Source organism: Gadus macrocephalus, chromosome 13, assembly GCF_031168955.1.
Source record: "Gadus macrocephalus chromosome 13, ASM3116895v1".
NCBI lineage: Eukaryota > Metazoa > Chordata > Actinopteri > Gadiformes > Gadidae > Gadus > Gadus macrocephalus.
In genome coordinates, this window is record NC_082394.1 from 5,765,401 (window position 1) to 5,778,650 (window position 13,250).

At 45.5% G+C, this 13,250-nt stretch overlaps 1 protein-coding gene across 1 annotated transcript in view; it reads left to right on the forward strand.

The window, feature by feature from the left end:
• The window catches only part of si:ch211-286o17.1 (uncharacterized), a 19,694-nt gene extending 6,756 nt beyond the window's left edge, over positions 1 to 12,938 (forward strand). The window contains exons 2-8 of the mRNA XM_060068529.1: positions 4,170 to 4,277; positions 4,630 to 4,856; positions 5,523 to 5,603; positions 7,479 to 7,599; positions 9,966 to 10,018; positions 10,777 to 10,926; positions 12,717 to 12,938. Of these exons, the coding sequence (XP_059924512.1) occupies positions 4,170 to 4,277; positions 4,630 to 4,856; positions 5,523 to 5,603; positions 7,479 to 7,599; positions 9,966 to 10,018; positions 10,777 to 10,926; positions 12,717 to 12,908 (932 nt within the window). The 3' untranslated portion in view covers positions 12,909 to 12,938. The remainder of the gene's footprint in view (positions 1 to 4,169; positions 4,278 to 4,629; positions 4,857 to 5,522; positions 5,604 to 7,478; positions 7,600 to 9,965; positions 10,019 to 10,776; positions 10,927 to 12,716) is intronic.
• The last annotated feature ends 312 nt before the right edge of the window (positions 12,939 to 13,250 follow it).

Here is a 13,250-nt window from a genome sequence, read left to right on the forward strand (position 1 = left end):
CGGTAATGTTGATGTTATTATATATTATATGTTAACACTCATCGTTCCGAACCCAAAATGTTTCTCTGTGCTCCTGAGAGGAGAATAACTCTGGTGATATACACGTCCAGCTCCGGTGATATACACGTCCAGCGGCATATGCTAATACCTCTGAAACAGAGAATAAATACAGCGGTCTGGCAATGTGGGTTTGTGTTGGTCAACGTCCACAGGTGTCAAGTTATTGACCGGTATAAGCCGTGCCTCACCGAGAGAGTCTTTGCGGAGAAACATCACCAAAGACGTCCTTGCAATTCCTTGACGTCAAATGTGTGTAACATAAGATGATTTACGTCATCCCCTCCTCCCACCCTTTCCACCAAAACGGCCCTTTCTGACCCCATCCTGTCTTTTGGTGTAAACACAACGAGACCACCCAGAGAAAGATGAAGAACCACAGCTGTAGGCATAGAGGAGGGGTCAAAGGTCACAGCTCTGCAGACAGACAGGAGACAAGGTTACAAAGCGCTTCAACTGTCGCCGGCTCCGGCTAACGTCCTTGTTAGCGAACCATGAAGAAGGGGGAGAAAAGGTTCAAGTTGCCGTAGATCATGATCACTGTTCAACCTTTCCCCTTATTGAAGTGAATCTGCAAAAGAGCGATTGATGGTCCTTGACTTATGACATGACAGCCTTTTGGTTGAATGATTAGGAGTTCCCAGACTGTGGCTCGTGAGCTAAAGTAGACTGCAACAATGTTTGAATGGGCGCGCAGGACTTTTCTTGTCTCCAACAAAAAAAAATTGTAACATAAATATTTCAGACAACTAAATAACTGAAAAACCTGTAGAATGCTGAATGAAGGATGTTTTGTGTAGAACTGGCGTTGAAGTTATTCAGAGGAGAATGCTGATTCACAACGACAAATGTATTTTTAAATGATCTGCAACGTGCTGGTTTATGTTGGCCCACGGATCACTGGCACATTCTGGCCCACAGAAGCTCAAACTGGGGGCAACCCTGAGTTGCATGTTAATGGCTATTCCAGGAGGAAATTGAATTAGGAGGCGTGGTGTGAAACGGGGGGTCAGCAGACAGTTGCTAACCCTGCTGAGCAAATAACGAGCGCAAGCCACCTGCTGGCGTCGTCATGCCCGCGGTGTTTGTCCAGCGCTGCACCCACCTGTTGGTCACACCTATTTGAACAGAGGTCGTCGGTCGACATGTGGCTCGATGCCACTACTGGAGGGGTTTGTGTGTGTGTGTGTGTGGGTGTGGGTGTGGGTGTGTGTGTATGTGTGTGTACTTAGCGTGTGAAGGCCACAAGCCTGGGAGATGGGGGGGGGGGGGGGAATGTTGGATAGTTTGGAGAGGATGCTTTGGAGGTATTTCAAGTTCGTAATGAGCCAAAACCCTCTCTCCACCCTTCAGCCAAAGACGAAAAAAATAAACTACGAATGTAAATTGTAAATCGTCTACCTCTGCTATCGGCCTCTTATGGAATATCTTGTAGCCTAAGATAGTAGTTTTCAAGCAGTGACCAATGAATCCATCAGAAAAGTTAAGTTGAATAAAGTACACACACATGTTTTTATCCAATTACGTATTCATGTTTATATTATACCAAACATATTACAAAAATACTTAAAACTTAAAATATTAAGCTAATCACAGCAGGTGCATAACAAATAAAACCGACGATGCAACGCCGCTTTCGGTGGTTAACAAAGAGGTGTGTTGTGGAGTCTGGGATGCGGTTATCCAACACTGACCGTGGGACAAAGCCTAGTGCTTCTCTCACAACAGCATAATGGCTCCTTAGTAGACCCACCTAGTGATCACCATCCATCTGGCCGCGCAGGGGAGTGACATGAGCGGTAAACTGAGAGCGGTAATGAGATCCACACCGTTACGCAGTTCAAGGAATGGCTTCAGGTGAGCTCATGTTTTGTGAGAGGAGAGATATAGACTATCTGAGTGAGTGTGTGTGTGTGTAGACGTTCTGTGTGAATGTGTGGGATTGTGTGCGTGTGTGTGTGTGTGTGTGTGCGTGCGTGTGTGTGTTTAAGAGAGATTGTGTGTCTGAAGGGACAAACCAGGCGAGAAATCGAGAAATAAGACGTTCACTGTATAAAACGGGGCTCAGGTTCACTGTGATTAACTGTAGAAAAGACAAGTGCCACGTCCATTTGCTTCAGTGGACTTGGCGCTTACCGTCTTTTAATCACTTCTGCGATTAACATTTTCAATCAAACCCAAGATGTTTCCAAGCCAGTATTTCCACTCAGACTTAGCCTATCCACCTAGAACCCTATCCATAAAATATGTAAAATGTCCTCCTTTGGGGGTTATTGGAGTGGCTGACTGAATCTCTCATTGCTACCGCTATTTAATAAACTAATGAGCATTACATCATTTCAACGCTTTCCCTTTTGGAAAAAGCGACGCGTTCACTGTTATGTGCTGATGACCTTTCCCTTGCAGTCGGTTGGGCCATTCAGTAGAGGCGGTGGAAACTTCAATATAATCTTTTTAACGACTTTAATGTCATTAAATGTTACTGAACTGAATAACCCGTGGATTGGTCTGATGTTTCATTAGTTTTACTAATAACTTATAAGCTGATCCATCCTCACATATCAAAGAGAAATCTTTCAGGCCCCCGGTGACTAGAGTTCTCTCTCTCTCTCTCTCTCTCTCTCTCTCTCTCTCTCTCTCTCTCTCTCTCTCTCTCTCTCTCTCTCTCTCTCTCTCTCTCTCTCTCTCTCTCTCTCTCTCTCTCTCTCTCTCTCTCTCTCTCTCCCCTCTCTCTCTGGCTGCCATACTCTCCCTCTGTCTCTCTCTCTCCGAGCACATGTCTAACAAGAGACAGCCCAGCACAGGCTGAATAAGTTCATCCATTCCTGCGCTAAGAGATGCTTTGACGGCGGCGGCGCTAGGCTCAGAAAGCCAGACCACCTCAGTTATATGCGGCCCCCCATTTTGTGCAATTTATTCAATACCTACCATTTTACGGGGTTAAAGCGTTTTTTTTATTGCGCTTACGGAGACGTAGGAGGTATGTGGTGATTGCCTTTAATAGCCTCTCACTAATGCCCATAATAGGGCTTCAAGCGTCATCAATCATAGTAATGAGGCTACTATTCCTATTTACGGTTCAGTTAAAGTCTCGGTCCACATAGTTCTTGCAAAGAACTCCTAATTTTGGCAAGAAACAGCGTTTAACACTAGGGTTGTGTAACCCGAAGTATAAAGTTACCATTGCTGCTATTCCTTAGAAGTTAGGATAAAATAAGATAACACTTTATTGATCCCAGAAGGGAAATTCTTGATGAATTAGAACGGCTGGAAGGAAGCCCATTGATTGCTCTAAAATGCGTTTAGCTCTGCCTTGCTTTAGCAGAAATCTGTTGCATGGATCATCGTGTCGGAAGCACTGAGCTCCCTTTCTCAGTAGGAGAGCAATAGAGAACACGCTTTAAGCTACAGCAGGTGTTAGGGGTCCGGGACTTGGGTAAAACCATAGTTTATTAGCTCTCGAACGATCCCACATTATTAGGTTATTAATTACACCCAATTCCTCCCTTATTGGTGTGCGTGCGTGTGTGAGTGCGTGCGTGAGTGCGTGTGTGAGTGCGTGCGTGCGTGAGTGCGTGCGTGCGTGCGTGCCTGCGGGGGTGTGTGGCGGGTTGCATCACACCACTCCAAACGTCCCTTATTGGAGCCCATCCACGGTGGATCGCTAACCACAGGGCTGACTAAAGACAGAGAGTCGGGGGTGTGGTCTCCTTATCAGCCCCTGAGATCGGCTGGCCCCCGCACAAGTTTGTTTGCACACATGAAGCCAGTTGGCTCCGGTTCCTAAATTGTGATGATAACAAATCTGGGAGGCATTACAAGCCCCACTGAAGAAAAAACACTAGCGGTCGGTATCTTGAAACACCATCAGTTCCAAGAGATATTCTTATATTACCTAGTGAATTGATTCAGTTGCACTGGGATATTCCCAACAACAGCAGTAACTTCTATGTTCTTTCAATACCTTGAGAGCACGGGCAACAGCCCATGCTCTCAAGGTATTGAAAGAACATAGAAGTTACTGCTGGGGGTGGGAATATCCCAGTCGCTGACGTCTACCGCCATGTTTACGTCCATCCTCCTAATGTGATGTTAATCTTCTTCTTCTGCAGCTGGCGTCTCGGCCGAGGATGAGCCAGTGGCGGCGGTGACCGCAGCCTCTCAAGGGTCTGAGTTCGTACGAGGTGACATGATCCCAGAGGAGAAGACAGAGGAACCCGGTGAGGCTGCCGAGCAACTTAAAGGGCCCCTAGGTCAACCACCCGTCGGGGACGTGTCTTTGGCCGTTTCAAATGTATGTCGGTGGTGACATCACACTTGGCCGGGTCCACCCGGGTGTGTGATGGATAGAGCCGCCTATCGGTGGGTGCCCGTCCAACGGGTAGGCTGCTGCAACGCACCTGGTGGTGACATAGGCACCCTTTAATATTTGACTACGCCATAAGAATGATGTACAATGCCTCAATGATTTCAGACAGAAAAATACATGACAAATATTTTTTTTTGGTGGAAAATGAAACGTGGGATTCTGAATTTGGTCCCGATTGCTGATTGTCTGATTGTCCCCCTCAGCGACGGAAGAGGGACAGGTGATGGTGCTTCCTACTCCAGGGCTCATTCACCCCAGCACGGCCGCTCCGACACAGAAGGAAGGGTCGCCTGCCAGCAACGACACCGAGGGGACCACCGTGGAGCGTGGCACTCAGACCCAGGCTGTGACCAAGGGCCCGGGGCCCGCCGAGACTCAGACCCAGGGGCCCCAGTCCTCCAGAGGAGATGGACCTGACAAACCGCCCCAGGTCAGATATGGCAGACGGTTCCACAGGTTTATCTGAATGTAGACCTGGAGCAGGGGATGGTTCTTCGCAGAAGCTTGGAGTGGAGAGCCCCTTTTTTGCACTTATTTGCACTTTTTTTTCTATTTTTGTCCTGGCATGATTCAAACTCTTTTCGGAGTGGGTTTGTTTGTTTTTTGTGGTTTTCTGCCTTCTATTTTTTTATTCCATAATTTCTCCAATTCTTAAATATTACATTTTAAATGGCAGTTCTTCCAAGTTAAAATGTAGTTTCACTGAATAATGAAAGGGTAAAATAAGTTTAAAGATTCAGGCCAGGAAAACATTTGACCAGTTTAGCCTTCAGGCTGACATCACTGGTAAACATATGCTCTTCTCTGAGTCACAAGAGCAAATCCTTGTTTACATAAACAAAACTTAACAGATTTCCACTTATTCTGCTACGGAAAGACTAGAATACATCTCAGGGTCAAAATGAAGGCAGAATTCAACGGCACAGTAGACCTACAACAGAACTAAACCAAGACCATATGCTAGATACATTTCCCACCCTTAAGCTTTACTATTTCTGTACAAACAAGAAGATGCTGTCCACTGTGATTGGACAGACCTCCTGGAACCAAAGTCATTGATTGGTTCAACTCGTGGTTGTTTGTGTTTTCTCACCAGTTTGAAGTCGTGTGCGTGTCTAAAGAAGCGGTGGAATTCAAGGATGCAGTGAGCTTGAAGCTCAAGACCTCTTCCAGCTGTGTAAGTTCAGAAGAGTAACTTTTAATATATGCTATTTATTCATGAAGCAGATTTGATCGCATTCATTTCATTTTATCAGCCTCATCCCAAGTGATTTACAGTGAACTCAGCTTCATGGAGAATTTGCATTAAGGAGCCAGTGGGGTGAGCCACTTTGCTCAAGGATGCCTGCTGCTTACACTTCGGCCACTAGGAATTGAATAATCAATGGTTTCATCCGATTTCATTAAGGCGATGAAAGATTAAAATGATTTCCCCGACTATGACCGAGTAGATTACCAAACGTGTACGTATGCATGCACATTGATGCAACTAGTCACCCTCTCTCTCTCTCTCTCTGATCAACACTTGTGACACACATGGTACACCTACGCACAATCACTTGGCACACACACGAAAGGTACACACAGCTACGACGTCAGTCAAATAAACCACATCAACCCAAACCAACAAATGTGTCTCTCCAGCCGCCAAAACAAGCGCCTCGCTGTATTTTCCCCCCAAAAACAAGCGGCCATGTTGGAAGTGTGGAAACTAGCGTGAGCTGGGGGCTTAGCAGGGCGGTACGTGTCAGACTTGCTTATTATCATTCTGCGAACAGGAAAACGTCAGCACAGTACAAAGGAAAACATTCTCTCCGCGCAGCATTCCACTACGGCGTTTACCTTTAACTGTCGTCTGAGCCGCGTTCGGCAGGAAATTCTTCCTCGTCAGGAGCGCTACATCGTTTAAACCTTGATGCCCATCAAACAAAGAAAGCACTGAGCGTCACTGCTTAGAGCCGAGGGGGGGAGCCCTGGGTGGAGGTGGGGAGGGGAGAGGGGAGGGGGGAGGGGGGAGGGGAGTTAAAGCAATTTGTAGCATTTGCTTTTGAAATTCGGCCACGGTTCCTGAGTGAAGTTTCATTGGTGTGTGTGAATGTTTGTGTGTGTCTGTGTATGTTTATATATGTGTAGATGTATGTGTGCGTGTGTGGCTATATGTGTGTCTATATGTGTGTGTGTGTGTGTGTGTGTGTGTGTGTGTGCGTGCGTGCGTGTGTTTTAATATGCATGCTTGTGTGCGTGCACCGTGTCGCTGTGTAGGGGTAGAACCTAGACTATTCAGTCACGGTAATGGACAGAGAAATAAACATGGCTCCTCAGCCTGTAGATGTTGAGAGGCGATGCAGCGGTCTCTCTGTCTGCTGACTAACTGGGCAGGATAGTTGAGCAGAGACAGGGGGGGGGTAGGGAAGGAAGGGAGTGAGAAGGGAGTAGGGAGCGAGGGGCATCTGTGCTTCTTCACAGTCAAACAAATATATCCAAGACTAATGGAGTTGTAAGCTAAGTAAGGCCGTTAATGTCTCACGTCTGCCTAATGTCTAGCTGATGTCTCGCTAGTCTCGCAACTATCCTTCTAATGCATAGCTGCTGTCAAGCTAATTTCTCGCTACTGTCAGGCAAGTATCTTGCTAATTTCTAGCATTCTTCTAGCTAATGTTTAGCTTATTTCCAGCCTCTGTCTCACTCAATCAACAGTGTGTGGGGGGGATGATCACCCAGCTTGTTGCGCTCCTCTGTTGGCTGAACAATGTGGTGGATTCAATAACAAAACGCCCAAACTTATTCCTCCCGCAGCCAGCTACCCTAAAGCGCCTTCTAGGGGCAAAAGCTGGTACTGCTCACGTGGGACATGGAAAGGGCCAGGTTTAAGAACAAAAATACAGACTCATTCAGTCATTCATAAACCGTTGCAGATCTTATCGAACCGCTAGCACAAAACCACTATGTACAATTGTTGCATGTAGTTAATAACCCTGCTACTATTGTAGACATAGCCGTGTTTGTTTCCATGTTTTAACGCGTTCCCCCCCCCCCCCCCCCCCCACCTTAGGAGGAAAGCAGGACTAAGATAGCCAGTGTGCTTCAGCAGCTCTGTGGGGAGGACTGCAAGCTGGACCTGTACCAGGAACAGGGCTCCACCCAGGTCCTGGTCTCCGGACAGTATGTGGAAGGTCAGTCCAACTGTTTCCTAATAGCCATACAATTGATTTTGTGTATTGTTCAGAGTGGTTTCCTGAGTAGGTTAATGAGGAGCATGCAGGGGTGGAGCTTCATGCTCAAGGGCTCTGCAGCCACATCCATGTTGAACCAAGAATCCTTCAGCTGGGAGTTAGGAACACTTTAACCACTACTACTCTTTCCTGCTCCAGTCTCAGATCATGGGTTGAAATCCCACTTTAGATGTGTTTTTTTATATTTATAAAGGTGTTTACGCTTTAAAGTATCAGGTATCAGACGCGCCATCAATATCTCCACGTCAAACAAAAATGTTGGACTACCACCCTGTTCAGGCAAAAATTACGTGGCAAGGATGGCATGCTTTGATGTTATAGACTCTCAAAATCTTGTGGAAACTGTGACAACTAAAGCCATCCACCTGTTGCCTTGATACTATACCTACCAACCTCTTTAAGAATGTTTTCGACTGCCTAGCAGTAGACATATTGCAGATAGTTAACAACTCTCTCCAGTCAGGCAAGTTCCCAAAAGCTTTGAAAACTGCAGTTATTAAACCCCTTTTAAAAAAGCGGAGCCTAGATGCCTCTATTATTAACAACTACAGACCAATATCAAATCTACCCTTCATAAGTAAAATCATTGAGAAAGTTGTCCTCCAGCAACTAAATCACTTCCTGGCATCAACTGGTTGCTATGACACCTTCCAATCAGGATTTCGACCCCTGCACAGCACTGAGACCGCCCTTATTAAAGTTGTAAACGACATCCGTCTTAACACAGACTCTGGCAAAACCTCAATACTAATGCTACTTGACCTCAGTGCTGCATTCGACACTGTAGACCATACATTACTTCTGGAAAGGTTAGAAAACTGGGTGGGGCTTTCAGGCACTGTCTTAAATTGGTTCAGGTCCTACCTACAAAATAGGAACTACTTTGTTTCCATTGGCGACTTTGTATCAGAATCAACCAACGTGACATGTGGAGTCCCACAAGGTTCGATCTTAGGACCCTCTTTATTCAACATCTACATGCTCCCACTAGGGCAAATCATGCAAAATAACAATATTGACCATCATTGCTATGCTGATGACACGCAAATCTATGTATCGCTATCACCAAATGACTATCGGCCCATAGATCTGCTGTGCCAGTGCATTGAGCAAGTGAAGGAATGGATGTGCCGAAATTTCCTTCAACTAAATGAGGACAAAACAGAGATAATTGTATTTGGTTCTAAAACGGAAAGGCTTAAAGTAACCCGACACCTTCACTCTCTGTCCCTGAAAACCTCAATCAAAGCCAGAAATCTAGGGGTTATCATGGATTCAGATTTACATTTTGACAGTCACATCAAATCAGTTACAAAATCTGCATATTATCACCTTAAAAATGTAGCAAGACTTAGAGGGCTCATGTCCACCGAAGACTTACAAAAACTTGTACATGCCTTTATCACTAGTAAGCTTGATTACTGCAATGGTCTCCTCACAGGTCTCCCAAAACAAACTCTGAGGAAGCTTCAGCTTGTTCAGAATGCTGCTGCTAGAGTTCTAACAAAGACCAAAAAATTTGATCATATTACACCAATTCTGAAATCGTTACATTGGCTTCCTGTAGGTCAGAGAATTGATTTTAAAATCATGTTGCTAACCTATAAATCTCTACATGGTTTAGGCCCAAAATATTTAACTGATATGCTTCCACTACATCAGCCTTCTAGACCACTAAGATCCTCTGAGACCAATCTGTTAATTATCCCCAGAGTAAACACAAAACATGGGAAAGCAGGATTTAGTTACTATGCAACAAATAGCTGGAATAAACTCCCAGAGGATTTAAGACTTGCCCCAACTCTGAGCACCTTTAAAACAAGACTGAAGACTTTTATGTTTGCTATAGCCTTCTGCTAAAAATCTTAAATACATTGCACTTTCTAAAAAGCTTTGCCTCTATTTTCTATTTTAATACTCTATTTTACCCATTTCTTTGCATATGTTTTTCTTTTACTTATCTATTATTTTATTTTATTGTATGACAATGTTTATATGTGAAGCACTTTGAGTCTGCCTTGTGTATGAAAAGTGCTATATAAATAAAGTTGCCTTGCCTTGCCTAAAGCTTTAAACTTTAATTTCTAAAATGTTATTTAGCTAAGGTAAAAAAATTACAAAAACATACATGAGTTTTAAGTCACTTATATTCTTGGACTATTTTAACCGCCGTTGGCCAGCTCAGTGCCGGAAATGGGACAGCCTTGAGTTGGAGTGTTTGTGGTTTGATGCTTGCAGACTGTACTGACTCTGTTTAGTTCTGTTATCTTTGGTTTAAAAGAAAACATTTATTTGTTTGCTTTCAGCCGACGCAGTGGCCATGGCTGATAAGTTCAACAATGACAACATCAAAGATAAGGTAACAAATAAATCGTTTGTACACAATAACACAGAGAATACATCATAGGCAAACAGTTCATGGACGTGGCTGTGTAATTATTGTTTGTTTGTGTGTGTGTGTGTGTGTGTGTGTGTGTGTGTGTGTGTGTGTGTGTGTGTGAGTGTTTGTGTGTTTTCTTGTAAAGTTTGAAAAATATCACAGTAATTATAACAATGTAAACAAGTGCATCCAATTTTTACATATTTCAAATGTCCCATACACCCAATTATCCATCGTTTAGACTTCCATTGTCATTTGTTAAATGTCTTGAACTTGATTGACGTCCATATTATCCAAAACACAATTCCAGAGAATTCCCAGAACACTGACGCATCCATTTTACAGCCGTCATGTTTCCCATGGTACACATTGTTCCCAGTGTACCCACCAAAGTAAAGAATTCAGTGGTCAGACGGTGTAAATTGGGTGTACAATTGAGCTCGCGGCTTGCAGTATTTGAAGTCAAGGGCTATAATTCTCATGCATTCAGTTCAATAAAACGTTCAGGCCTGACAACGGTACAAACAACAAACTTTATCCTTACGTTTCAAGGGTGAAACGTTAAATGACCTGTAAGATATTATGTAGTGTTTGACTCTTTGACACTTTAATACTTTGGACTAGAAAGTATTTCTCTGCACTGTTCTGACGCACGACTACATGTACTGGGGGCCATACTGTGTGCGCTGGTCATGATGTCTTCCACCGTTTCCCCTGCTGTGTGTTTCTCTGAGTAGATCGACGTGGAGGAGGCGTCCCCCCGCGTGGTGAAGGGCTCTAAGATGGTTCTGGTGTCCCTGCTGATCAGTGGACTGCTGCTGGCTGCTCTGCTGGTGGCCGGCTACTACTTCAAAACACACCGCAAGAGCTCCAAGGGAGTCCGACTGGTGAGTAGGCCTGCTCCTTAAATGGAGTCCGTTCATGTTTTTTGGTGACTCTCACCCGTAATTGTAATCTATAAGTAATCGCTTTCTTGAGCCTGTAATTTACATCTGTAAACATAATCGGTGACTCAAGACGGTGATTGTCATCTTTAGATGTAATTGGTAACTTGAACCCGCAAATGTTATCTATAAATGACATCTGTGTCTCTAGCTACCTGTAAAGGTATTCCATTCATATAATTGGTTACTGTTACCTCTGAATATAATTTATACATTATTGATTGCTCTAACCGTATCATTGTCTCGTAACCGAAGGGTTGCTAGTTCGATCCCCAGCTCCTCATAGCTGAGTGTTGATGTGTCCCTGAGCAAGACACCTAACCCTAACTGCTCCTGACGAGCTGTCTGTTGCCTTGCATGGTTGACTCTGCCGTCAGTGTGTCAATGTGTGCATTAACCGATGTAAGTCGCTTTGGATAAAAGCGTCTGCTAATTGTAATAGTTTACTATTACATACATTTTATCTTTAAATGTCATCTGCCGCTGCAGACAGAGTTCGATTCTGTCTGAAACTTCATCATTCATGACAAAGAAACTTTTGACTTGAAGATGCTTGGCTGAATACTGCAGCCTACCCTCCCCAGCTTAAATAGTTGTCTCGCTGAACAAAGGCAACAATCCGTGCCAAGAAGAGAAACCAGTCCACCGAAGAGATTATAAACATGCATACCCCTCTTGTTAAAATAAAACGTTACAGACGGCAGATAGCAACACCCTGTGTCATCCAACTGTCAGACTCTGGCCCGAGGCCTGCGCTTGAAAAACACGCTCCCCCCATTTCAAACCCTTCGTTCAGGGCCCTCTCTACTGGTCCCAATAAACACCCGTTGCCCACGGCGCCAAGATCTCCAGATGGCTTTGATTTCTTTACTCTTTTTTTTTTTTTGTACTTTCTCTCTCCTTTTTACCAAATCTCATGACATCATCGGCTGAAAGGTTTTCATGTGGGGGGCACACCCATGAGAATGATCTGGCCTCGTTCTCAGTGTGTTGTTGTGGGAGGACGGCTCCCTCACCGGCCTTTTGTAAGCGACATTGAACGCGGCTTCGGTGTCCATGTCTCTCTCTCATGTTTGTCCGTTCTCCAACGCTGGCCCTCCCTGATAGAGAGCAGTATTTAGCAGGACAGGAAGTGCCCTGAGTAGGGAGATGATTACTGTAAAAACAATCGCCGGCCCCACACCCCTTGGGCTGTGAAGCCGTGTGCCTATGCCTAATTCAAATCATATTTGTTAGTTTTTCTGGGTTTGGTTTGTTTTGTTGGATCTTCGGACAACGCCTCTCAAAGAGAACATTGCTGATAGCGTGACTGTTCTCCACCCCAATTAGTTTTCACCAGTCCGTTTCCGAAACAACACAGAACACATTTTAGATGCAGCCCATTCTGAATAAGTAGGTGGTATAAAATGGACAAGCATTTCATTAAGTTCTTACGAGGGGAGTGTAAAACAATGCCATTTCTAGTCCCATTTAGGATGGGATTCATGGCTGTATTTAAAGGGGCTTCTTAATGGCCCTTGAGCTATCCTCTATCTTAATAAAATGTTCTTGCGAGCAGAGTAATTACACGTTTAATTCGAAAGATATGTTTATGTATTGATGCGTATGTTGTTGGTGCATTTATTCATACGGCTAAATCTCATTAAGGGTTTAAGCACCTCCTTCCCATGTGAGTGAAGGGGTTTGGTCCGCGCGTGTTAACCCTGCCTTGCTCGTCCCGTGTCCCCCCCAAGGCCGAGTCGTTCCAGGTGGACGAGGAGAACCAGGCCAACACACTGGTGTCCGTGGCCCCGCTGCCCCAGGACCCCCTCCTGGAGAAGCCCGCCGCCACCAACGGCGCCGAGCCCCTCCCGGAGAATCCCGCCCCCCCCGCCACCAACGGCCACGCCCCCAACCAGACCCCCGTCGCCGACACGGAGATGTGAGCGGGAGTCAGTCCCCCCCCCCCCACCACCACCACACGTCCCACCTCCTCCTCCCTCCGTTTGAACTGCTTCACATCTCCCCCCCAATCACCAATCACATCCCCAACCCCCCCCCCCCCCCCCCCCCCGCCTCCACCTCCACCTCCACCCACCTGTCCTCACACTGTCTCTGATACGTTCTCACGGGAATCCAAAAACCACGAGCACCTCCCCCCCCTCGGCTCCACCCGCCAACGGCACCCCCCCGTTGGGCCGTGACCGTGGCGACGACGATGATGACGAAGCTGGTAACCATGACGACGTGTGGCGCCTTGTAATGTGAACTCGTGTCCTGAAATCGCC